At 33.7% G+C, this 26,931-nt stretch overlaps 3 protein-coding genes, 1 long non-coding RNA gene and 1 pseudogene across 5 annotated transcripts; 1 reads left to right on the top strand and 4 right to left on the bottom strand.

The window, feature by feature from the left end:
• Positions 1-33: 33 nt before the first annotated feature.
• Positions 34-4,642, bottom strand: LOC132052789 (protein disulfide isomerase-like 1-4). 2 transcript variants are annotated; one of them, XM_059444471.1, is made up of 12 exons: positions 4,030-4,642; positions 2,995-3,124; positions 2,556-2,721; positions 2,342-2,460; positions 2,149-2,229; positions 1,781-1,867; positions 1,606-1,680; positions 1,449-1,517; positions 1,289-1,369; positions 1,060-1,194; positions 914-970; positions 34-784 (listed from the first exon to the last, which is right to left on the bottom strand). In XM_059444471.1, the coding sequence occupies exons 1-12, from the start codon at positions 4,524-4,526 to the stop codon at positions 617-619; spliced, it is 1,665 nt and encodes a 554-aa protein (XP_059300454.1). In that variant the 5' UTR covers positions 4,527-4,642; the 3' UTR covers positions 34-616. The 2 variants fall into 2 exon arrangements, with proteins under 2 accessions (XP_059300454.1, XP_059300455.1); XM_059444472.1 differs by lacking the exon at positions 1,781-1,867 and having other exon boundaries at positions 35-784.
• Positions 4,643-5,598: 956 nt separating this feature from the next.
• On the bottom strand, positions 5,599-5,988 carry LOC132054023 (uncharacterized). The gene has a single exon (XM_059446106.1). The coding sequence runs from the start codon at positions 5,986-5,988 to the stop codon at positions 5,599-5,601; it is 390 nt and encodes a 129-aa protein (XP_059302089.1).
• A 2,719-nt stretch (positions 5,989-8,707) lies between these two features.
• On the bottom strand, positions 8,708-9,103 carry LOC132054022 (uncharacterized). The gene has a single exon (XM_059446105.1). It carries the CDS (start codon positions 9,101-9,103, stop codon positions 8,708-8,710), a length of 396 nt encoding a protein of 131 aa, XP_059302088.1.
• Positions 9,104-17,342: 8,239 nt separating this feature from the next.
• On the bottom strand, positions 17,343-21,671 carry LOC132052786 (aquaporin PIP2-4-like; annotated as a pseudogene).
• LOC132052787 (uncharacterized) lies at positions 19,309-21,111 on the top strand. The gene is made up of 3 exons (XR_009414028.1): positions 19,309-19,654; positions 19,729-20,686; positions 20,719-21,111. It is a non-coding gene; the product is annotated as an uncharacterized LOC132052787 (long non-coding RNA).
• Positions 21,672-26,931: the final 5,260 nt, after the last annotated feature.

Here is a 26,931-nt window from a genome sequence, read left to right as displayed (position 1 = left end):
CTATATTAACAGCGAGCCAGTGAAGTTCTAATATTGAATTACTCCCTCCCATTCAAAAAGAGTGTCCATTTAGCTATTTGTGCACCCCTTAAGAAAATATCAACTCCTAGGCAAAAATAGCTAATTTGACTGAAATGTTCCTAATTAAATAGGTATTGAGATTTGGTCACTTAACATTTAATAAGGTTAAATCTGGAAAAGTAAAGTTATTTCTTTTTTGATTTGATAAGTGGACACTCTTTTTTAACTAAAAATAAAGGCTAAGTGGACACCCTTTCTAAACCGGAGGGAGTACTTATTGTCATTACAGTAACAAGAAAAAATTATAGGCTACACATATCTCGATTTGTTGGGGCCATTAAACATAAAAATGTATGAACCTCTTCAAAAGATTAACTCGACTCAAATGGAATGCAGCTTTTCAGACCTAAACTGAAAAAAAGCTGATTTTATCTGTATGTTTGAAACTCTTTAACTACTATAAAAGAATACTAGTAATATTCTTATACTAGTAATATTCTAAACATTAGTTATGTAAATAGTTCCACGGAAAAGTGATCTAACAATAGAAGGAAAAGCTATTGTCAGTGTATAAAAGTTAAACTCTTCTCAATTCTCATAATTCATCTTTTACGTTGCTAGGCTCCCTCTTGACACGTACTTTAGATGTAGAACTTTGTGATGTGGTAGAAGAAGCTGGTTTCTCAATCTTGAAAGGGATAGCTGCATGTTTCTTGATAAATTTGTACAATCCCACCATGGTACCTTCAGTCTCAACTAGGATCTGTAGGATCACATACGACAATAACTAGCCTTAGTCTCAAACAAGTTGGAGATCTCTAGAATCACATAAACATTTGGCGTCTTGCTTAGTTTATAGAGCACCAGCACAAACAAAATAAACATCACTTACTGGATCAATGCTCTTATTTCCGGCTGGAAAGAACTGGAGACTTGGGAATCCTTTAAACTGCAAAGGATCATAATGAACGGAAAGTGATGATCAAGCTACTATATATTGTCTTCTTCAAATCCAAACCGTGTATTATTATAAACTACCTTAGCACGAGGGTGCTCATTTCTTGTTCCATCCATTTTGGCTATAACAAGAGACTCAACGCCATGTAATTGGTGTGCAAGTTTATTAAATGTTGGTTCTAGAGCTTGGCACTGCCCACACCATGGTGCATAGATCTAACAAAAAAGATGTTGAAGTGCATACTAAAACTTTGATCCCTCAGTTGATTACAAAAACCAAAGGAAGAAAATTCATTTCTTGAACATATACCTCAAGAAGCACGTCTTTTGACTCATTTAGAACGATTTCATCAAAATTGTTCCCGACCACGATTTCCACATCCCCGTCATTCTGTGATAATTACAAAAGAAACAGATTTGAATCAGCACAACTATGATGAGTTACAAGTCAGAAGAAAATTGCAGCTTACAATCTCGGGAATTGGATCAGATTTATAGAAAGGTTTTAGCTTGTTTTCCAGAAAATCCTCTCCAAATGCCTGAGGAAAAAAGAAAAAAATAAAAAAGTTAGTCGAGAACTTCTCAACCAAAATTTTATGCACCTAACAACCATTTGTGACAATCTACCTTAATCCTCTCGAGTGTAATGTCCCCCTCAAATCTAAATTTAATGCGATCATCTTCTTCTATGTATCCAATAACCTACAGGAATTAAATCAAAAATCAGGATAATATTGCACATTCAGTAACCAAGGTTCCAAAAAATCTTCTTGTGCCCATTATAATGTGGAATAAGTGTTACCTGTGGAGCATCTCCAGTGACCCCAAAATATTCTGATACTGGTCTTCCAACTTCGTCGTCGTCCATTATCACAAAAACGAAGTTAAGCTTCATTTATCCATGTCAAAGAGTACGCACTGTTAGTTAATTGACAGTTCCAAAAAGTAAGGGATTGAAGATTTGGATATTTGGGAGTAAACTGTATGATAGATGGGTAGTTACCTATTCCTGTTACATAAGTACTTGATAATTGCTCACTAATGAACAGAGGATAAAAAAATTAAACTTTAAACCGAGGCCTTTGAATTCATTATCTCTCAAGCACCGATCAACCTACGTAAACCGAAGCCTTAAAACTCCATTTGAGACTAAACAAAATGTCTCATTACCTTTCCCTTGAAAAGTTTTGCAGCATCTTGAAATGTTGGAAACAACTTGTCCGTATCATTTGCTGTGGCAAAAAGCAAAACCTGCATACAACATAGGGGACAATCAATACATTATTAACCATATTCCTAGATGAGGAAGAAAAATTTCAAAACAGAAGTCATAAAAGTTGTTAAACAAATGATCTAATCTTACCTGCTTCTCAATTGGACTCGCGAAAATTGCAGGGGCGGTTTCTTTAGTAAAAGTTGTCACTAAAGGAAGCTTGTTGGTAGAAACAAACTTAGCTATTGCAGATTTTTTCACTTGACCATCTGGATGGCAAAATGAAAAAATAATAAGGATGTCTGCCTGTTGAGACAAGATTCAATTCGAGTATCTAAAAACAGAGATGAAAGGAGCAGCTAACCATAATGCACCACTTTTTCTTGCTCCTTTTTAAGCATAACCAAAGCAGGGCGTTTAGCATCGGCTTCTATGCTGAATAGCTTAGCCACGTTAGGATTTGTTGTCTGGTAAAAGCTAACATCATTTTCAAGTTTTGAAGCAGCTGCAACTTGTTTAGTCTCGGGACCCTGTAAAATGTTTGGACATTAATGAACTTATGAGGAATTAACTCATAAGAGGGCTATTAAGAACAATGTAAGTTGCAGATAGTCACTTGGTGGAAATACACAACAGAATGAAGATCTAGATGATATATTCAGAGAAGCAAAAACACAAATACTTTCACTAGAAGAGAAGAATGATAGGCATTATAGCAGTTCACCAGCTACTGCAACAAAACAAGACAAAAATCATCTATCAAGGTTCAAGTTCAAATACCACTAGACTAAGCAAAAACATACCACCAAGGAGTCGAGGTACGCTAGAACAACTTTGTCCTCAGAAGTTAGTACACGCTCTGCGTCTTCTGTTGTTGTTATATTGTAAACGCTAGGTCCTATCTTCTTCTTTATCCAAGTGACAATTGCATTTCTACAGGTAAAACTCCTCATCAATTTCACATCGAAACACAACTCAGGTTGATAAGCCAGAAGAGCTAAAGTCATAACTTTAATTGAGTATGAGACGCACAATCATAATTGATTGCCCAAGCCAGCAACGTTACAGTGATATCAAGCTTATCATCAGCTAAACCCTATAAATCAGAGCTTTGAGTTTCTATACCAAATTAACAGAAGTATACGAGAAAATAAAAACCGGTACCTATGCTTGTGAACGGTAGTATTTTATTGTTAATCTGTGCATCACAAGTTGGCCGAGACATTGCCTTCAAATAAATATAAATATATACATATATCTCTCACTAGAGGAAATGAAGTTTTCCATGGCAACTTTACCCTTGACCCCTTTAGTACTATGAATTTTCGTGGCGCCTCAAAAGGTCGCTGCAAAAAATGCCATGGAAATTAATACTCCCTCCGTCCCATATTAGTTGTCATGTTTCCTTTTTTGAGAGTCAAACTATATAAATTTTGACCAAAATTTTAAAATGTACATTTCATCAAATTGATACGCGGTAAGAAAACAGAATCAGGAAGATTTCTTTTGAACGTTCAAATTTTAATTATAAAATATTGACTTGATCTAATCCATTAAGCTTCAAAATTTAGTCAAATTGACTCTCGAGAAGCAAAACATGACAACTAATTTGGGACGGAGGGACTAACATTTTACTGACTACTATACTTAAGTCGTCATGAATATATACTAATTTTTCTTTCAAAGAACAACATTTTGCTAAAAAATGTATTTCATTACGACTTTAGGTGGCACCGCGATTAAGTTTTAGCGACAACAATATTTTCAACTAGCATGTCTTGTAGTGAGATCTGTATGTATGTAAAATGTGTGTATATATAGAGAAGAGACAGACATACTTGGTTCTTCGGCCATTATAAGGTTCAGGATCACCATCAACGAAGAAAAAAATGGTAGGAAAACTTCGGACATCATAGTTATCAGCAATCTCAACCTCCTTAACCGCATTGATCTTCGCCAAAGCCACATTTTCCTTCTTCAGCTCTGTTGCTGCATCCGCATATTCAGGAGCCAGGGCCTTACAATGTCCATTCCAGGGAGTGTAAAATTCCACCATCACATACTTATTATCCTCCACGAATTCGCTGAAATTCCTATCTGTCAAGACTACAACGTCCTTGTCATCAATCTTAATGTCCTCATCTTCTTGAGCGCGATCAAATGGCGCTGAAGGGAACTTGGGATCGGCATGGTTGTCGATGTCTGGTTCGGATGAATCCTCGTAGTCTTCGAGGAAGCTGAGGAATTCGTCGTCGTCGTTGTCGTCGGGGGATGCAGCGAGTGATGGGATGATGAAGAGAGAAAAGAGGAAGAAGATGATCACCCGACTCGGCATTTTTCTCTTCTGTTACAGCAGCAGGTGACTGATTTCGTAACAAAGATCCGATAAAAAGCACTTAGTACTAGTTACTACCACACGTGTTTACACCATATGTAATTGAGTTTAAGACAGATCCATACTATATTTTTATATTTTGATGGAAGTATCAAGTCAATGAGAGGTCATTTGGTTTGTGAATAACGAATATTTTTACTGAGATTATAATATGGCTATTATATAATACGGGGATTAAGTAATTATAACAGATTATTTAGTGGATATGGTTTTGTTGTTCGATGTGCTAGTAACAAATAAATAAATTACTATGATAAAAAACAGTATTTGATAGATATTTGGCTCATTGAACTAATATTTTAGTATTTATCGGAGTAATTTTTATGAAGCTTACAGTTAATTATACCAAGCACGATATATTACACAGGAATTTTTTAATCTAAAAGTTCCTTTTTCTTTACTCTTGTATACCTTTTCACCATCCCTCCCCATAGGCAAGCAGGCGTGTCCGTTAAGCATTTCGTTGCGTTAGCATGAGAGTATTCTACTTCCTTTCGTGATTTTGCCGTGTTAGTTATTTGATGGTTTCAATATAATCCTTCCAAATTAGTTAAAGGATTCTTGTTATACAATAGAAGTATAATCTTTCCTTTTTACCTTATCAGTGGATTTTAACATGTTATCTGCCTTGTTTTTCACCTTACTAGTCTCACTTTTTTATGATATTTTGTTACTTGTAATAACCTTTAGATGACTTATAGTCTAAAGATTTTTTCACAATATATAGAATTAAACCCGTAGTTAGCGGCTGAACTAACTAGTATATAGTATATTTTGTAACAGCTAATACAAAGACGGGTGTTACATCTCACATCCCAAATCATATGAACTCGAACAAGAATAAACCAAAAATGTCAAATAAGCAGAAGCATCAGTGACTGGGTGACCAAAGGTCTGCTTCGGCTACTTTTGGCTGGATCCATAAGTACCATATGCAAACAATTATAAATACTAGACTAATTCTGAAGCCACTCACTATATATAAATCTTAGATTCGCATCTTCAGTATCGATCAAACATTAAGGTGAGCGGTATTAGCTTCACTTGTGTTGCGTTTACGTGTGATGACCACAAAGAGAATCACAATTCCTAAAAGAATAGCAAACACAAGACCGATAGGAATTCCAGTCATCCCACCACGTCCCAGTCGAATCCCACCGCCTTCTGGTGGTGATAAACTTTCATATGCAAGATTTGACTGTACATTTGATGCTGTAGGAAATTCAGAACAATCATCACATAAATTTTCATTACTAGTGTTTTGTTGTTGAGCATTTGGGTGAAAAAATGAGTATGTTTCTGGTGATAAGGGAACAGGGCTTTCATAAGTGAGAGCTCTATCTTGAGAATTAATAATGGATGGTAAACAAAGAACAACAAGCAAGAAGAGAGAAGAAGCCATTGGAAAATTCATTTTGTTTCTTAATTTGTTGGTTTTTGTGAAGTGATCCCAGTAGACTAATGGAACACAGTAGGTTAGAATTGTGGGAATGTCTGGAATTTTGCGTTCAATTTATAAGCTGAAATTAATCATGAATTAATGGTTGCTTGTACTTGAATGTATAGAGGAAAAGGAGGGAGCCAAATAGTAATACATAAATCATCGATGATAATGCCTTTAGTAAAGTGACTATTGTTAAATTGTGTGAACTGTCTTATCTAAAAGTTTAAATTTAAAAAAAAAAAAAATTCACACTTTTATTTAATGCTGAGGTCTGATATTTTTATTTGGCCAAACACTGTTATAATAATACTTTGGATAGGTAGCAGAAAGACTTGAGCTCGGGACCTATTATTCGCGCAAGTACCTCTTTTAAGAACGTAATACAGTATAATTTTAAAATAGAAAATACTGCACAGCTAAGTCACATTGATTATGTGGTATCAGGAGAACATTAAGATTTGCTGCAATTAATTAGTTCACAGAGAATTAAAGAAGATGACAAGTAATTATCTCCTTTCTTCTTCTTTCCTTTTATTTTTGATAAGCGCATCATTCCCCCCCCCCTCACCTAAGAATTTCTTACGACACACCTTACCTAACGTTTGGTCCTATCACCCCCTTAAACTATTTAAAATCGTAATATTTTACCCCCTAAACGCCGACGCCACTTCATATGGGAGAGTGACATACACTCTCTCGCTACACGCGCATTTATTTTTATTTTTTTAATATTCGCTTACGTGTCAATTTTTAAGAATAAAAAAATAAAAAACTGATTTTTCTTTTACAAAATTTATTTTTAAAACCCGTTTTTAAAAATAAAAAAAAAAGTGAATTAAAAAACTGATTTTTCTTTTAAAAAATTTATTTTTAAAACCTGTTTTAAAAAAAAAAAAAAAAAAACTGAAAACGAGAATTTAAAAAATGATTTTTCTTTTAAAAAATTTATTTTTAAAACCCGTTTTTTAAAAAAAAAAAAAAAACTGAAAACGCGAATTAAAAAACTGATTTTTCTTTTAAAAAATTTATTTTTAAACCCGTTTTAAAAAAAAAAAAACTGAAAAGTCGAATTAAAAAACTCATTTTTCTTTTAAAAAATTCATTTTTAAAACCCGTTTAAAAAAAAAAAAAACTGAAAATGCGAATTAAAAAACTGATTTTTCTTTAAAATATGGAAAAATGGATTTGTTAATAATATGGAAAGCTTGATTATTTTTTTAAAATGTCTTAAAAGATCTTGATTTTCATGATTTCATTTTCTTAGGACACTTTTATTTTTCAAAAAAAAATGAAAAAGTGTTTTTCTTGTCAAAATTTGAAAAAAAAACTGATTTTTTATAAAATTTTGAAAAAATTAATTATTTTTTTAAAATGTGAAAAACTATATTTATATTCATATTTTAAGAAAATACAAATTTTTAAGAAAAAATTAAGCTTTTTTTTTTTTATGTTTTCATTTCTCAAAGAGAGCGTAAACACACTCTCCTTGCCACATCAAAGATTTATGGTGAAATATTATGGTTTTAAATAGTTTAAAAAATGGGACCAAACATTAGAAGGCAGATATCGCTAAAAACGCTACTAAAGGAGTGAATGATCATTTATCCCTTTATTTTTTGAAGAGGTGAAGGTTTGCTTAGACTATACGCAATCTTTTAATCGAGTGATTTAGTTTTGACTTCCAGTCTCTGTCTTTTTCTTATCGTCTATTCCCTTTGACAATTGATTAGTTCTGCTTATTGTTTAATTTTTCTAATTAATGATGCAATCTCTTCATTGTAATTGATGGACAAACGATGGAGTTGACACTTGGCAGGACCAATAAAAAGCAAAATGGGATCATCATGGAAAAGCACATTAATCATCTAGTCTGCCTCGTATGGAACATAGTTATGTTCTGCTCTATGTACTCAAAGGTGGATATATAACTTGTAATCAATGGGTTTACATGAACTTAGTAACTTTTAAAAAAAAATTATGTATTAAGAAATTTAATAAATACCTAAAAAAAAGTATTTGATTTTAAGCCCAATTTTTATTGTATATTAACTTGGGATTAAAATGAACTCATTAACTTCAAATACTGAATTTGTCTATGCATGTACGCAAATGCCTCATTAGTTGTCTTAATGCGGAATTTAATTTATATGTGCCGTGTTGAAAATACTGAATTTGTTGATTGCTCTCTCTGTCTCAAGCACATCAAACTTTAAACGGGAGAAAGAGTATGATTAGGGAGCTCATCAATGAAAGTTTATATATAGTCGAATCCTTCGACTATAAATATGGGAGGTTATTTGTGGTATAAGCAACAAAGTAATGATTAAAATTCAGAATGCATTAGCAGCGAAAGAAATTTAGAGGACAATGATTTTAATCATTTTCAATACTGATATGATGAGCTTAATTATAATATAGATTTCATCAAATTGAAAAATTACACGTAAAGGCCAAATACATGCATGGTTTTCTCATTTGTGTGCTCTCAATTTCTTTGCATGGAGAAAGTTATGTTGGGAATTTATTTGGCTTAATCCACCAGCAAAGCTGGCCTTTTGCTACTTTTGGCTCGATCCATAAGTACCATTGCAAATATTTGTACATATTAGACTAATTCTGCAGCCACTTACCATAAATCTTAGATTCGCGTCTCTCTGTGATCAGTATTGATATTCGATCAAGCATTAAGCTGAGCTGTATTAGTGTTACTGGAGTTGTGTCTTCGTGTGATGATCACAAACAGAATCCCAACTGCTATAAGAATAGCAAACACAAAACCGGTAGGAATTCCAGTCATCCCACCACATCCAAGTCCAATCCCACCACCTTCTGGTGGTGATAAACTTTCATATGCAAGATTTGACTGCACATTCGATGCTCTAGGAAATTCAGAACAATCTGATGAATCACATAAATTTTCATTACTAGTGGTTTGTTGTTGAGCTTTTGGGTGAAAAAATGAGTATGCTTCTGGTGAGAAAGGAACAGGGCTTTCATTAGTGAAAGCTCTATCTTGAGAATTAATAATGAATGGTAAGCAAACAACAAGAAGCAAGAAAACTGAACAAGCCATTGGTAATGTCATTTTATTTCTTAATTTGTTGGTTTTCTTGTGAAGTGATCCCAATATTCTAATGGAACAGAGTAGTTTAGAATGTGGGAATGTAATGAACTTCTGAGTGCAATTTTATAAGCTCAAATTGATCATGAAGTGATAGTTGCTTGGACTTCAATGTATAGTGGAAAAGGAGGGAGCCAAATGATACATAAATTATCCCATGACAATGCCTTTAGTAAAGTTTAACTTAACAGATGTGACATTTTTATTTATACAACTAATATTTTGCCAGATGTGAGGTCTAATTCGTTTATTTGGCCAAACACGTTTTAGTATTATTTCGGATAGTTAAGAGAAAGACTTGAACCCGAGATCTATTATTAGTGCAAGTACCTCATATAAAAACTCACTATATAACTTCCAAATAGAAAATACTGCACAGCTATCACTCCCAATTAAGTCACATTTTTTTCATGTGGTATCTGGAAAACGTAAAGATTTGATACAACTAGTAGTTCACAGAGAAAGAAGATGACAAGTAAACATGTCTTATTTTTTGAAAAGGTAAAGGTTTGCTTAGACTATACACAAACTGTTAATTGACTTGCTTTCGAGTGATTTAATTTGACTTCTAAGTTTTGTCTTTTCCTTGTCCTCTATTACCTTTGACAATTTTGTATTCTGCTTATAGTTTAATCTTTCTATTTTCAGTAACGAATAATGATGCAATCTCTTCATTATTGTTGATTCTTTTCCTGTGCAGATGGAATTGAAACTTGGCAAGACATATAGTGAAAGCAAAATGAGATCATTATGGAAACCACATTATCATCTGCTGATATCGCGCATAGTTATTTTCTGCCCCCCATAGATGCATAGGCGGAACTAACTTAGTAATATATGTTTATATGAACTTAGTAACTTTTCCTAAAATCTAATGTATTAAAAAATTTATTAAATATGTATAAATATCTGATTATAGGTATTTGGGTCTGCCCTTTTGGATTTGAGAGAGAATGAGGTCCGGTCGTTTAGGTCTGAAAGAATCGAAAAAAAGGCATTAAGACCCTTTTTTTTCCGTCTTGAATAAGTGCATGTTTGCACATGCAATATTTTTACTTCTTTTATCAGGTAACCAGTGAAGGCGTAAATAATACGAAAAAATAAGCTCAGGGGGGTTAGACCACCGTATAGTTTAGGTGTGTAGTTGTCAATTTTGCCATAATTTAGTTGTGTTTCTATGTCTTAACCCAAGATTATGCATGCTAAAAAAAATGAATTTATAAAATCCTATTTAGCCCTTTCTGAAAAATTTACATCACATGCTCTTTTTCTACGAGATGTTTAGAATCCATATTAAAGTCACCAATACAATACCTACCAAATTGGTTCTCCTGGGTTCCTATTTAAAAAAAAAAAAAAAAAAAAAAAAAAAAAAAAAAAGGTTAGTATGAATATCAAAAATGAGATCTCTTCCATGTTAGAAAAAGAAAACAAAAAGATGCATACGAGTATCTCTATATATGAGGTAAGTGTTTAAAGCATAATTTCAAGAATCAAAGATAGAGATATTCATGGAATAGTGACAACCTAGGAATGGAAAAACAATTAATGTCTCAAAATGATAATATGTATAAGAGAATGGTCATATTTCAGAACTATAACCTTCCATCATACATGAACATTTCAAAAACCAAAATGGAATCATTCAAGTTTCTATTTGTCACTCTCTTAATCCTGTTTCTCCTTGTTCCTTCTCAAGCCACCGGTACGTAGTTGATCATATAGTTTTCTTTATTGAAAAAAGTTGTTTTATTTTATGATCTTTTGATTTTTTTTTAACTTAAATTTGAGTTTTCTTTTTTACATCTCTTTTTAGGTGATGCTGAAATCAAAGGAGATTTTCCTTCAGATTGCATTTTCACAAGTAAATGCAAGACCAAGTCGGATTGTAATGGGCCGTGTAATGACCTTGGGCCTTTGATTGGGCTGTGCGTTCCGGATCCAAAACCAACTGGTGGACTAGTATGTTGTTGCGTCGTTACTTAAAAAAGAGATCTTATTCCAAATTAAATTTTATGATATTTGTGTTGTTTCATTTTAATTTTTATCCAAATTCTGATTGTTTTAGTTTATCTTTGTTTGCTTGTAGTATGGTTTCTGAACAAGTGTTCTGATGAAATATCATTGTGTTGCTCGTAAAGAGTATGTTTTGATTTTGTCGGAAATAACTTATTAGGAAAGATGAGAAAGTAGGGATGATTTATAACGGAAGGACAATCAGATTGGTTAAATACTTACTTGCAATACGTGTTTATATAAATCAAACAATATAATTTTACTTAACTATGATTGTGAATATGTGTATTCGGATCCAGTCCAGTACCACATCTTCCAGTAATGTTCAATGGGCATCTAAATAGACGCCACGTGTCCACCTAAAAAATTAAAGGCCGGCATTGCAATATTCCACCTTCCTCCATTGCAAATTAATCCAACAAAAGTCTATAACTCACCCCATGAAGCATAACAAAAAAAGCAATTTGTCGAGTGGGTTTACAACCACGATCTCACATCTCAGAACACTTTTTATTTCTAAAATTTCATCTAACTCTATAAGATTGAAAGATACGTAATAAACTCTGGTGTATAATCCCAATGCAGAACAAACTAAGGGACTTGACCTTTACCCAATAAATAATCATAAGTATGAGGAAAAAAGGACTCATCCATGGTGCTGCAGGTGGAAAAAAGAAGAGCTTTGGGTCGTCATCCATAGGCTATGGACCATAGCCCTCTATAATACCCGAGTCAATATGAACATAATATCTCAAAATTAAAATGTAAAAGGAAAGGGACAAAGCTTTTAAAATAGGTAGAAAATTCGGAAAGCGAAATTAGCCTCTAAATTTAAAGTTTCAAACTTTGCAACTTTTCTTAAGTCCCAAAAAGAAGCTGAAACTGTAGTTGTTGGGTTAATCTGCAATCCCAGCCATTAATTTTTAGGTGGACACGTGGCATCTATTTAGATGCCCATTGAAAATTACTGGAGGATGTGGTACTGGACTGGATCCGGGATACACATATTCACAATCACATTAAATGAGGAGCCAAAATTTGTGGAAGTGGCCGATGATTAAAATTCTTTTATAAAAAATAAAAAATAAAAAAAATGTGGAAGATGAGATTTCTTCCTAAAACTTATTCTTTAACTATGATTAAGATGCTTTTTAAATTGATTTAGTCTAGACCTTTAAATTTTAAATATGACAAGTGTAACACATCTAAATATGCACTTAAAGAAGGTGTAAAAGACACAAAGCATTTTCCTTAACTAGTGATGAAGCCGCGCTTCGCGCGGTTATAAACAACATCAATAAATTTATACTAATAAATAATGCTACAAATTATTATACTAATAAATAATGCTACAAATTATTAGAATGATAATGGATTAACTTTCTTATATGAGTAACATTATTAATTGTATATATTTAATTAGATTACAAATCTCTACTTGTGTGTTAAATATTTTGTTAGATAACAATTAGAACTTTTATTTCTCTATAATTTTCTTCTATTGAAATAACATGAAGTTGAAATAAAAAGTAAAGAAATTTATAACAGACAAAATTCAAATTAAACGAAAGAATTACAATTTTCTTTAAGACTTCTAGTCTTTCAACTGTCGTGCAGAATAAGAATAAGCGATAAATTTAGAAGGTATCTATAAGATCGCCCGTAAGCAGTGTTATTAACTTATCATTAGTATCTCTTTGTCTATCTTTTACTCTAGTTAAGAGCAATAGGCTTTTTATTTAGTAATTAGTTATGTCAAAATTGATGGATCTAGATTATGTACAGTCTATGCATAAGCATTCACAGAAAAAAAAAAATGTCGAAGGGAGAAAATTTTTTTATTTAGTAATTAGTTATGTCAAAATTGATGGATCTAGATTATGTACAGTCTATGCATAAGCATTCACAGAAAAAAAAAATGTCGAAGGGAGAAAAATTTACTTAGTAAATATAAACACTAAACTTCAATACTGAAAAAAAAAAATCTTTTACTAATAAGTACAAAAAAGCAAATAGAGTTTATCAATATTAGTTGAAAAGGATCAAGAGAACCTCTTGATTATGTTTGCGATCTATTCCTACCACAATGGTAGCCACAATTTTTTTTTTTTTTGGCAGAAGTTATAGGATCTCTTAGACCCAACTGTTCATTAATTTATAGAATTTGATATAATAACAATTAATAGTGCTTCTATTTTGAATGTCCTACCTCAGAAAGAACAACAACAATATTTCCAATGAAATCTCATAAAGTGGAGTCTTAGAGTAGAGTGTACTCAGACCTTACCCTCACCTTGGGAGGTAGGGAGACTGTTGCCGACAAACCTGGCATAAGGACCGACAATTTAAAATAGTACGAAAAAAGAAATAATGAAACGAATTATAAGCCATGGCAAAATACTATAAAAACCATGATAAAGCACTAACAACCACAAAAAAGGAACAGTGACAACCACAAATTAATAAGATAATCAAAGTACAAGAAAGAGGCTATAAATAACACTTTTATTCTTCTACTCTCCACTGTTGGCTGTTGCCCTTGTAAGAAAGATCCCCCGGACCATTCGAGAAGTTCAAAAAAGTTAGATGATGAAAAAAGAATTTTTAAGAAACGTGTAATATATTTAGGATGGAAAAAATGGAGAAGATAGATCATCAAAAATAACTGCATATCTGTTAGAAGCCAAAGCCAAATCATGGAGGAGAAAACAAATTTACCAATATCATGAGAAAACACACAAATAATGAGACAAGCGAATAATTAGAACCTAGAAGGAGAAAAGACAAAATTTTCGAAGACCAGTCAGTAGCAATCCACTTCTCTTCCATCCTCTTACATGGTTACAAAGTTGGGTCAATACTTCTTATGCACCACGTTCACGAAACGAAGGAAACAAACTATAGAATAGCTCTTTAAAAATGAACAGTTCTAGGTAAAACGAAAAGTCATCAAAACGTTCGGTATATCCCTTTAATGCATTTATTAGATTAGTTTTAAGATAGTCTTATTTGCTGCTACCGTGCTACGTGGGCTAAGGGGTCCGGAACAAAAATAACCCCAAAAAAAAGGGTATGAACGAAAATAACCCAGGAAAAAAAACAGGTACAAAAGTCACCAACGCATGATTTTCATGCGTTAAAGGACTTAACGGAGACGGACCCGTTAAGTCCTTTAACGCACTATTTTCATGCGTTATTGGCTAATAATTTCAACCCAATAACGCACTATTTTCATGCGTTATTGGATTGTGTTTTTTTTTTTTTTTTTCTTTCTTTCTTTCTTTCTTTCTTTCCTTTTTCCTTTCTTTCACACTTTTTTACATACTTTAGCTATAGATTAATCATGCTTCGAGACTCCGAAACGTCAACATTTTATATAGAACACGATATTTTTTTACGCATACTATAATGTAGGCTCGATACATAAAGGATACGTAAACGTTCGGATCGTCGTTTTAGGGGTTGAAAAGGTGCCGAAGTAAGTTTTGTTTGAAAAAACTTAGTGTTTTTTCCATACTTTAGCCATAGATTAATCATGCTTCGAGACTCGAAACGTCGGCATTTTATATAGAACACGATATTTTTTCGCGTACTATAATGTAGGCTCGATACATCAAGGATACGTAAACGTTCGGATCGTCGTTTTAGGGGTTGAAAAGGTGCCGAAGTAAGTTTTGTTTGAAAAACTTAGTGTTTTTTACCTACTTTAGCCATAGATTAATCATGCTTGAGACTCAAACGTCAACATTTTATATAGAAGGTGATATTTTTTTTTCTCGCTTACTATAATGTAGGCTCGATACATCAAGGATACGTATACGTTTTTCAAACGTATACATAATCTATGGCTAAAGTATGGAAAAAACACTAAGTTTTTTCAAACAAAACTTACTTTTTGGCACCTTTTCAACCCCTAAAACGACGATCCGAACGTTTACATATCCTTGATGTATCGAGCCTACATTATAGTGCGCAAAAAAAATATCGTGTTCTATATAAAATGTTGACGTTTGAGTCTCAAGCATGATTAATCTATGGCTAAAGTAGGTAAAACACTAAGTTTTTTCAAACAAAACTTACTTCGGGCACCTTTTCAACCCCTAAAACGACGATCCGAACGTTTACGTATCCTTGATGTATCGAGCCTACATTATAGTACGCGAAAAAAAATATCGTGTTCTATATAAAATGCCGACGTTTCGAGTCTCGAAGCATGATTAATCTATGGTTAAAGTATGGAAAAAACACTAAGTTTTTTCGAACAAAACTTACTTCGGGCACCCTTTCAACCCCTAAAACGACGATCCGAACGTTTACGTATCCTTGATGTATCGAGCCTACATTATAGTACGCAGAAAAAAAATCAGGTTCTATATAAAATGTTGACGTTTCGGAGTCTCGAAGCATGATTAATCTATGGCTAAAGTATGTGAAAAACACTAAGTTTTTTCAAACAAAACTTACTTCGGCACCTTTTCAACCCCTAAAACGACGATCCGAACGTTTACGTATCCTTGATGTATCGAGCCTACATTATAGTACGCGAAAAAAATATCGGGTTCTATATAAAATGTTGACGTTTCGAGTCTCGAAGCATGATTAATCTATGGCTAAAGTATGTAAAAAACACTAAGTTTTTTCAAACAAAACTTACTTCGGGCACCTTTTCAACCCCTAAAACGACGATCCGAACGTTTACGTATCCTTGATGTATCGAGCCTACATTATAGTACGCGAAAAAAAATATCGGGTTCTATATAAAATGCGCGTTTCGGAGTCTCGAAGCATGATTAATCTATGGTTAAAGTATGGAAAAAAACACTAAGTTTTTTCAAACAAAACTTACTTCGGGCACCCTTTCAACTCCTAAAACGACGATCCGAACGTTTACGTATCCTTGATGTATCGAGCCTACATTATAGTACGCAGAAAAAAATATCAGGTTCTATATAAAATGTTGACGTTTCGGAGTCTCGAAGCATGATTAATCTATGGCTAAAGTATGTAAAAAACACTAAGTTTTTTCAAACAAAACTTACTTCGGCACCTTTTCAACCCCTAAAACGACGATCCGAACGTTTACGTATCCTTGATGTATCGAGCCTACATTGTAGTACGCAGAAAAAAATATCAGGTTCTATATAAAATGCTGACGTTTCGGAGTCTCGGAGCATGATTAATCTATGCCTAAAGTATGGAAAAAACACTAAGTTTTTTCAAACAAAACTTACTTCGGGCACCTTTTCAACCCCTAAAACGACGATCCGAACGTTTACGTATCCTTGATGTATCGAGCCTACATTATAGTACGCGAAAAAAAATATCGTTCTATATAAAATGTTGACGTTTCGGAGTCTCGAAGCATGATTAATCTATAGCTAAAGTATGTAAAAAAGTGTGAAAGAAAGGAAAAAGGAAAGAAAGAAAGAAAGAAAGAAAGAAAGAAAGAAAAAAAAAAAAAAAAAAACACAATCCAATAACGCATGAAAATAGTGCGTTATTGGGTTAAATTAATTAACCGGCCAATAACGCATGAAAATAGTGCGTTAAAGGACTTAACGGGTCCGTCTCCGTTAAGTCCTTTAACGCATGAAAATCATGCGTTAAAGGTACTTTTGTACCTGTTTTTTTTCCTGGGTTATTTTCGTTCATACCCTTTTTTTTGGGGTTATTTTTGTTCCGGACCCTGGGCTAAGCAGTTACTACAATTGCTGGGCTAAATTGCAATAGCAACGTGGGTTTAAATTAATTAGTTTTAGTAGATTATTTTGTGTATTTTATATAGAGAGATGAAGGAAAAAATCTCAAAAAAAGGAGAAAAAAGATAAATAGGAATGGTGTCCATAGAGAGGTGTCATATCACTTTGTCTATGCCTAGCTTTATATTATATATATAGATTACGATTGCGAAAGAAGATGCACAAAGACAATGGGCTACAAGGAAAATTGTGTTACTGGAGGATGTGTTACTGGACTGGATCCGGATACACATATTCACAATCACATTAAATGAGGAGCCAAAATTTGTGGAAGATGAGATTTCTTCCTAAAACTTATTCTTTAACTATGATTAAGATACTTTTTAATTGATTTAATCTAGACCTTTAAATTTTAAATATGACAAGTGTAACACATCTAAATATGCACTTGAGAAAATGGAGAGAAAGTGTAAAGACACGAAGCATTTTCCTTAATTACGATTGCTAAAGAAGATACACAAAGAAAGAATGGGCTACTAGGAAAAAGGAAAATTGAAATTATAAAAGAAGCAACTCAACTCAAGCAGTACATGCAAAAGTAAATAAAATCAAAGGAGAAATAAGAAACAGTAGGGATATAAAAGACACCCTTTTTATCTACAATTTTGCAACAACTCATTTAATTTTCCATTCAACTTGAGTCCTTTATTCACGTGGAAAAATGAGAAGTTTTAGGTATTGCTCCTGAAGGAACCAAGAGGTTTGATGGCAACTGCTCGGAGAATGTACTGGTGGTAGACTGCTGCGGCAAAGGCTCCGATGAATGGACCGACCCAGAAGATCCAGTGTTCATCCCATGCCTTGTCCTGGTTGTAGATCACGGCTGCTTCAAAACTCCTTGCAGGATTAACACCGGTTCCGGTGATGTGGATGGTGGCTAAGTGGACCATGAACACTGCGAATCCAATGGGAAGTGGAGCCAAGACCGTCACATCACATAAACAAAGCTAAAATCAACTTACCATCCTTGCTTGAGTTTTACTTATATTCCCCGGCAGTAAATAAATGTTTACACTATCAGATTATCTATCGTATAACTAAAGGGAAACATGGTAGGTTGGTGGACAAACCCAAGGGCAAAGCCGGAGGCGGGGGCAGCCAAAAATGGTAGTTGCCAATGTTGTAACCTCAATTTTTTTTACATCTTTTCTTAAATCTAACAAGTAGAGTTTGTTAAATATTTAAAGAAGACTAAAAGCTTAAATGATCAAAACTACTCATGAATATATTAATTAGGATGACGCTCCTCTCCATTTTCACTCTCTCTATTTTCCCCAAGTTCCTATTTAGATGAAAGACACATAAGCATAGTTAATAATTAATGGTTGAGATCTAATTGTCCAAATCAAGGTCCTAACCATAGTTAGAATAATAAATATTTTCTTTATTTACTCTAAAAAATTTGACAATCCCAAAATTCTAACTAAAACATTATCTCACCCATAAATTAATCCTAAATTTTTTTCTTTTCCTATTTATTATGCGCTCTTCCTTTTTTTTTTTTTTTGCTTCTTTTGAACAATTTTTTTTCTGTACAGTTCTTCTTAATTTCCCCCCCTACGTCCACCTGGATATGTTCCCAATTTTTTTTTTTTTGTATACTTCGTGCTTTAATTTTAATTCAAGAAAAGAAAATTTATAAGTCAATTATTTGACACGTAATAAATAGGAAAGAAAGAAAATTTTAGGATTAATTTATAGGCGAGATAATGTTTTAGCTAGAATTTTGGGATTGTCAAATCTTTTTAAGAGTAAATAAAGAAAATATTTGTTATTCTAACTATGGTTGGGACCTTGATTTGGGAAATTAGATCTCAACCATTAATTATTAACTACGATACGTGCCTTTTCATCCAAATAGGACTTAAAAATGGAGAGAGTAGAAATGGAGAGGAGCCCCATCCTATTAATTAGACATACCCGAAATACAAGGGGACCATAACGTAGACAACTACTTATAATGTTTGTTTCTAGCATAGGGGCTGAAGGAGGTTTATGCCGAAAAATCAGACTGTATAAGTGTATATATATGGTCAACTTCTTTTAGGTATATCTAGTAGACGATGAACTTCCTTGATGAAAATCCAGCCCTCGCCACTGCTTGCACTAATTCAAATCTAGAACTATCTCAAAAAAGCCTCATATTTTTATTTCTTGCTTCGGTGACAAAGTTTAAGCATATGCTAGTTTAGTCTGTTTTGATGGAATACTTACGGGGACATGAGAATCTCTGGCGCTTCTTTTGGGGTCAGTGGCAGAAAAGACAACGTAGACGAAACAAAGGTACCAATAATTTCAGCACCTAATCCAACACACTTGCTGTGTCCTGGTGCCATTTCATTAGCACCACCACCATATCTGTCGTAGTATGCCGTTTGGAAACCCTTCACCAAACCCACACCACAAGTTGCGCCCAAACACTGGGCTACCATGTACAACACTGCCCTGATCAATGACACTTTCCTTGCCAAGAACAGCCCAAATGTTACTGCCGGGTTAATGTGTCCTCTTGTATTATTCACATATCAGTACTTTAAACAAGTATGCAAAGGAAACAATGGGATAATATGTTGTAAAAACTATTGGAGTATGATCACAGAAAATTCCTTCTACCTTTAACGGCACCATCCTTAAAAATAATTCACTCGGTGTAAGTGTATTCCTCAAAAATCAGCAAGCTTGATCAATGGCGTACGCAATATTTTGTGCAAAATGTGTCGATTTTTAAGTGTATTCCTCAAAAATCAGCAAGCTTGATCAATGGCGTACGCAATATTTTGTGCAAAATGTGTCGATTTTTAGTCACAGTTTTTTAATCTAACCATCTAATATCCCTTGCCAACTATATAACGATATAGATTTGCATCGCTCAAGACCCATTTAAACAAAAAGGATACTCTGCAAAGAATTTCTTTATTTTCAAGCACGAGACCCCTGATTAAAGATAGAAAAATGGCATCCATCTCACCACATGCATTCATAGTGTCACAATTCTGTTAATAAGAGAATTTGGGTTTGAATGAGGTTTTATTTCTTCTTCCAAATTGATACACTTTGTATCATTTTCACATAACGTTAGCCACAGATATCTATAATTCCAATATGTAAAATTATGGTTTTGAGTTATGATTTCTAATGAAGATATTTTTGGAACCAGAATTACACAACTAAAATTACTATTGATAAGCTATGCTACTTCGTGTTTTGATGATTTGACAAACCTACTTGAGGAACCAGTTATGTCGTTAGAGGGACCAGGTGCTCGATCAGGTCCCCTGGGCGTCGTATAGTCAACTCTACAGCTGCAAAACTGCTGACACTGTAGCAGTGCAGCATATACAGCGGTACAGCAGCAGAGTTGCTGCAGGTTGACCAATGGTCCAATGTTTATGACTTGTCCCTCTCACCTTGCCTCTCGTCTTATATACACAACATATCCTGAGGGAAATATTATTCTTGCTATATCCCAAAATTGTTCAGATCTTGAGTGCAAGTCTCTACCTATCAAGGTGTGTTCAAGAACAAAGCTTCAACTAATCCAAAGACCTGTTCCCTACAACTGAAGATGTGTTAAGTCCTAGAAGTGTTAAGTTTTTTGTTCCTTTGTTCTATAACTTGTAAACCTACTCTTCTCAAAAGGAAGCCGTGTGTAGGTAGCTTGAATTCTCAAAAGTTGTTTGTAGGCTGTTTACCTACTAAAGCTCTTGAGTGGTATACTTTTCTAGAGGTAGTCAAGGTGTATTAGTCAGTTTGGCTTGAGGTAGTCATATGTATTAGTCAGTTTGGCTTGAGGTAGTCATACTCTGTTGAGTGCTTGGCTAGGGGTAGTCAAGAGTTGTAGCTTACAATGAAGGTATTGTAAGGGTGAGGAATTAAGAGGTTAATTCCTAGGTTATAATAGGTTGTAATCTGAAAGTTGCTCAGTGTAGTGGAGTTTGAAATCCTACGAGGTAGGTCGTGATTTTTAATCCCTTGAGGAAGGAGTTTTCCACGTAAATATTCTGTGTCATTTACTTTCTGCACTACATAAGAAAACTGATGGATAACTAGGTTCCTTCATACATTGTTTGGTGTACGTATAGCGTTTAACAACTATTAAAAAAACTGAAATTAGTAACGGACTAGTTTGTAGCTAAACGGCAAAATCCGTCAGCAAGGGAATATCAAAACATTCTGTCAGCTAGCAATTTAGCAACTGATTAGCGACGAAGTTATTAGCTAACTCCAGCTTTTCTTTAGTGAATATTGTAGCTAACGACTTTGTAGATATAGTAAGAATGAATAGCTCACCAGAGATACCAGCAGTGCAGTAAACAAGAACAAAGATCATTCCACCAAAGGCCCAAGCAATACCAACTATGCCAACACCGCCACATACATCACCATTAGCATCAACGTCCGACTGGTGTTTGTAACCAATGACAGTAAGTACAGTTACGCAAAGTAAGAGCAATGTGGCAATAAACTCAGCAATAGCAGCTCTATACAAAGACCATTGTTTCAGCACATCAAAATCAATCAAGGGAGCTGGTGGTGGATCGGTGTAGTCCTTGCCTGAAAATTCTGTTGCTGCTTCTACGTCTTTAGCCATTACTAATTGTTCAAAACACAGTTTTTTTTTTCCTGTTAAAACAGAGAAAGAAGAAATACAGGGGATGCTCTGTTTTTGTGTGTGATGAGAAGTGAGAGGTGAAGGGGCAGGTATTTATGAGAGCAAAGGACTGAAGGGGATTAGAGCTATGAAAAGATGATAATGCATGATTAATTGTAAAGTTCAAAATGTTTAAACATTTTTAGCCGCCCAGTACATATAATTGTGGAATTGGTCCCACGGCCACGGTTGTCTTACAACGGCTCTTCTAGTATCTGCTTTCTTCTTCTACTGTAAGCTCTTGGATTTTTGTTATCTTTGATTACTAATGAGAAGTTTTTTTATATGATCATCTGGTAATCTTGAGTAATAACCAATGGCTATTTGAAAATCTCATGTAAATGAAGACTTGAACCGAAATGATTGGAAAAAAAGTGGATGTGGATGGTGGCGTGGCAACTGGCAAAGGCATGTTATGTCATGCAAAAAAAGTAGTGGTGATTGAAATTGTAGTTTTTAGTGATTGCAAATACTGAGCTCCTTCCAAAGTTACATAATCTCTAGCATAAGTTGCAATTAAATTCTATCCTCTTACTCTTTTATTTGTTCGGCATACATTATTATGGACAAAGAGCCGGGTTAATACTGGCACATGGACAAGACTTGCTGTAATTTTTACTTGAATATTGTTAGAAAAATTGGCTATCTTCGAAAAATAACTATAAAAGGAACTTGACCAAACAAATTTAATTTTGATCGAAACCAAACAAGTCCATACTACCTTGCTTGTGCAAATTTCAAGGTTTTGACCAAACAAAATGGTAAGAGAAAATTACTGTATGGTCGAATGGATAAGGATTAGTGGACAAAGTTGAAAGGCAAGTCATGTTTCTTGGATCATCTACCCTCTCAAAATTAAGAAATCATAAAAGAAAATGGACAAAAAAAATGCCAAAAAAAGAAAAGAAAAAGGATAGTGCTGTCTTCGTCATATAGTTTCACTTTTTCATTATAGCAAAATATTCAATAAGTTTTCTGATTGATACATTTTTCTGATATTATAAGGTAAATTTTTCTTAATTTGTTCTCGTCTGTCATAATAAAAATTAGTATGGGATGGTCGGTCTAATAATTCAAGATTAATGAGTGGTTATCCTTCATTTCGAAATTGTGTATTGCTATATTAGTAATTTAGGTAAGGAAACTGATAATAGCTGATGAGAATAGCAATTCTTAATCTTATCAGTATCGCTAATCATTTTGAATTCATCCTAATATTTTTTCAAATACAACTAATTAAGACTTATTTTTTGGAATTTTGGGGCACAATGCTGTGGTATTATTGGCTGACTGATAGCCAACTAAGCCTGCCAGATAAATCTAACTGGAGGACTCACCCAAAAGCAAGAACACCACAAGCCCACAAAAAGAAACTATATGCAACTTGTGTTTCTTGTAATTACGAGATATTGATGATCGTCATCATCTTATTCTTCTTTTTTGTAATTTTTAAGTCCAAAGAGATAAATACACCAAGAAGGATTTTTGTTTGCTGTTCTATGTCCTTCCAAGAGCTTATCCATATTGAAATGAAATGGCATTGATTCATGAACCCAATTCAAGAAGAGTTAATTACGGTGCATATCAATTAGAGTAATAATGCTACTAAAATTGACCCATAATTTTAAATCTTACAAAAAATGACCCAGCTCCTCTCCCACTCTCACGCTTTCTCTCTCTCTCTCTGTGCCTCTTCTCTCTCGCCCTCCCCTGCCACTGCACATCCGTCATTATCGCCGGTGGTGGTTAAGATCTAGATCTAGATCTATCAGAAAACTCGTCGCAAGTGGTGGTTGAGATCTAGATCTAGATCTATTAGAAAACTCATCGAGGTGGTGGTGGATTAACCGGTGATGAAACACATGTGGCGGAGATGCAATAACCGACGGTGGTGGTCGCCTGGGTGACTACAGTGCACATTAATCAGTCATATTCATCAGCTCAATCCCAAATCCCATAGAATTCTAGTAATTCTATTTGAAAAATGAATAATCATGAAAAGCAATGCCATTTCATTTCAATATGGATAAGCTCTTGGAAGGACATAGAACAGCAATATCTTATAATATTGTATAATAGTGTATATAGGTGTATACACCTCTCTTATACACTATTATACATTTTTATACATCTATATACGTAATATATCTGTCTTGTATACTTATATATATAGGTGTATAAATATGTATAAGTCTTATTCAAAATCAGTCTAGATCTATGTTTATACCCACTTATACAATATTGCATAATTGTGTATAAATATGTATATGTGCATATTTTCTTGTATATACACTAAAAAATATGTATATGTGGCGTATTTTCTCGTATAATATTGTATAATTAAATTTTTTAGTGTATATACCTACACATTATACACCTTCAAACACCTGTATACATAATGTACTTGTCATTTGTATATAAGTGTATAAAAGTGTCTCTGGGCCAAAGCTTTGCAATGTGAGTTTTGGGCTATTTTTTTTGCAATGTAAGTAAGCAAATTGTATATTTCTGAAATTTTCCCATTTAAGAATGCCGCACTTGAAATTAGGACACACAACCTTTAAACAATTTTTGACCCATCTTAGTGATAATGCTAAAAAAAATTGCTTATGTTACCAATTATAAAAAGTATTTCTATAGTATTAGCACAATTTTTGACGTGTTAGATTCAATTGAATCATCTTCGAATTATGTAACTCCATCTATGGTCACCATCTCACACCACAACTCCCTTTTGTTATAAACTTTTTGGTAAATTGAAGGAGGCAAGACAACTTCCTGATCATACTTTATTCTAGTGAAAACAATATAGACTATTGATTTCTTTTTCCTTTTTCAATATTTGCCTTTATTTTTCATTTGACATTTCACGGTTCATACCTTAATCGCAGACATACAAACTAATTACAAAGCGTTGAGACAAATCGATTGAGCGAGGTTCTTTATTCTAATCAAGATAGCCAAAAAAAAAAAAAAAAAAAGGAAAAATTAGAAACAAATTATTTTAAGTTTCTTTGTATTAAAAAATAGTTAAAGTTCGGTAATGAACCGTCCACTAAGCTAAGCAAAATCCATTATAGAGCCCTACACTTTATTTTTTAGGTTATTCCTTTTTCCATTAGCTTCCAAACACGTTGCAATTGCATCATTCGTAGTTCACAACTCATTCAATAAAAAGATTAATTTCATTTTCTGAAACTAATTTGATAATGGAATTGCTATTCATTTAATTAGCAGTAAAGTCTAAAGGGAGTTCTTCAAGGTCTTAAATAATTTTATGGTCACCAAGGCTATCATGTATCAAAGTAGTAAGAGATTTTGGGTTCGAATATTATTGTCGCCCATTATTAAATACAGAAAAGGTTCAAATATGCTCTCATACTATGTAAATTGAGCATACTTATTCTCCATTCATTTTTTAGCTCACTTATGTCCATCCATCAACTACTTGATCCAAGTATGTCCTTATTTTGAATGGTTGCCCATTAATTGTAATATTAATTAGTCAATTAGCACCAGATCTGAGAGACCTAGACTTACCCCACCCCATGTGGTGGGTATATTTGATCGCACGCGCATGCTTTGAGGGCGGCATATTTGACCCATTAAAGTTCTAATTTTATTTGCTTGTTAAATGGATTGTCTTGTTGGCCATGTAATAGACCACCCAACCCCCACTCCTCACCCCCCCCGCCAACCCCAAAACTCAAATTGATTGTTTTGGTTGTAAATCTTAAATATGATCAAAGAGAAACAAAAATATAGAAAAAACTAAATAATTTGTTGGAAGAGAAACCCAGATCATCATCGGCCAAGAACACAAATTTTTAATCTCAAAAATGACCCCCCTAGAATAAATACGCGAATCCCCTAATTTTCCTCTCTAATTTTCTTTTCTTTTTTTTTAAATCTAAATTATGATCTATTTCTCTGGAGAATCATTTGAGCTCCCAATCCATATATTGACTAATTAAATGCAGAAAGCAGACTTCAATTGGGATCTCTCTGTTCCTTTTATAAACGAACGCAGAGTTCTCAAACATACTCTTTACAAAATACATAGAGAAATGTAGCAAAATTAAAAAGAGCATACACAAAAGAGGAAGGGAAATTAGATTATATATTACTGAAATATACATTCTCTTCTAGTTACAAAATTAAAACAGAAGAGTTTACATATAACAATAATTAATACACAATTCATCCGTGGCCAAAAGATCAATCGGCCTGAGATTTATTCCCTAATATTGTCCTAACAACTCTTTGGCTTTTCAACATTGTTCAATGCCTTGATATTCCTCCATAAATATTTCCCACTTGCCATATCCACGAAAACCCAAAATCCATTTTGAATAATTTGAAGAAAATTATAAGGAAATCTCACCTTAACAGAATCCAAATCTTGTCCCTCTTTGTTTTTCGTTTCAACCATAGAATCCTCAGGAATTACAGAATCTGTATCCGATGAAGAACTAACCGTCCTCCAAGCTACATAACCAGCCAATAATGCCGAGAAAAACACCAAAATGAATCTTAAAGGACACATAATGATATCTTCGTATGTAAATACTTGCACCCTCAAATTTGTTTGTGTCTTTCTTATATAAAGTAAAGGTGTTGAAACCGCGTTCCTAATCTAACTAGGAAAATAGAAAAATAAAAAAAAGAAGAGTATAAGGGGGCAGGAGGAGTTGTTGGCTGACTTTTCATGACTTAATAATCCAAAAACAAATAAAAAGACTTTCATGAGTTGGCAAATTTACACTTTAAGTCCCTCAAATATCAAAAACATTACAATTTTGTCTTTTTGATATATGACCAAGCAAATTTAACCCCCTATTTAATGAATTGTACATTTTTTTATCCGTTTGCTTGTGAATATTTACAAATTTTTAACGAATTATATACTACTCCATCATCACTTTATGGAACCGTCAGAATTTTGCAAAAAAGTGATTCTATTGACGGGATTTGGTATGAGATCGATGATTTCAGCTGCTACTCACCCCATTCGATCGTAGGAGGTCACAATTCACACAACACGATCATTATGGGTGAACAAGAATTGGGGATCAGATGTAGGCGAAATACCTGCCAACGACTGAGATGTTCAGTCGACTACCTCACCCATTGTGGGGATTTAGTTTTTAAAAAATTTTACCGTGTATTCTAATGTGGAATCTTTAAGGTTTCCTTTTTAACTAAAATTTACATATTTGAAACTACGTAAGAAGTACCATAAGTTTTAATAATTGTCAATTCAAAATATTTAAACAACATATGAAAAAATCGTAGTCAAAGAATAATTTATTTGACTTTCGACATTCAAACGGTGCATCATAAATTGAGACGGA

Source organism: Lycium ferocissimum, chromosome 4 (assembly GCF_029784015.1).
Source record: "Lycium ferocissimum isolate CSIRO_LF1 chromosome 4, AGI_CSIRO_Lferr_CH_V1, whole genome shotgun sequence".
In the NCBI taxonomy this organism is placed as follows: domain Eukaryota; kingdom Viridiplantae; phylum Streptophyta; class Magnoliopsida; order Solanales; family Solanaceae; genus Lycium; species Lycium ferocissimum.
Note: the sequence above shows the minus strand (reverse complement) of the source record. Positions and strands in the feature narration are given on the sequence as shown.

What these genes read in the sequence shown, in the direction of transcription:
- LOC132052789 (XM_059444471.1), bottom strand. Translation starts at nt 4,526, where the DNA reads ATGCCGAGTCGGGTGATCATCTTCTTCCTCTTTTCTCTCTTCATCATC. An exon ending in CAAAACTTTTCAAGGGAAAG is followed by an intron (nt 1,868 to 2,148) that starts GTAATGAGACAT and finishes GGATAAATGAAG; the next exon opens with CTTAACTTCGTTTTTGTGAT. An exon ending in TTACACTCGAGAGGATTAAG is followed by an intron (nt 1,518 to 1,605) that starts GTAGATTGTCAC and finishes TTTTTTCCTCAG; the next exon opens with GCATTTGGAGAGGATTTTCT.
- LOC132054023 (XM_059446106.1), bottom strand. Translation starts at nt 5,988, where the DNA reads ATGGCTTCTTCTCTCTTCTTGCTTGTTGTTCTTTGTTTACCATCCATT.
- LOC132054022 (XM_059446105.1), bottom strand. Translation starts at nt 9,103, where the DNA reads ATGGCTTGTTCAGTTTTCTTGCTTCTTGTTGTTTGCTTACCATTCATT.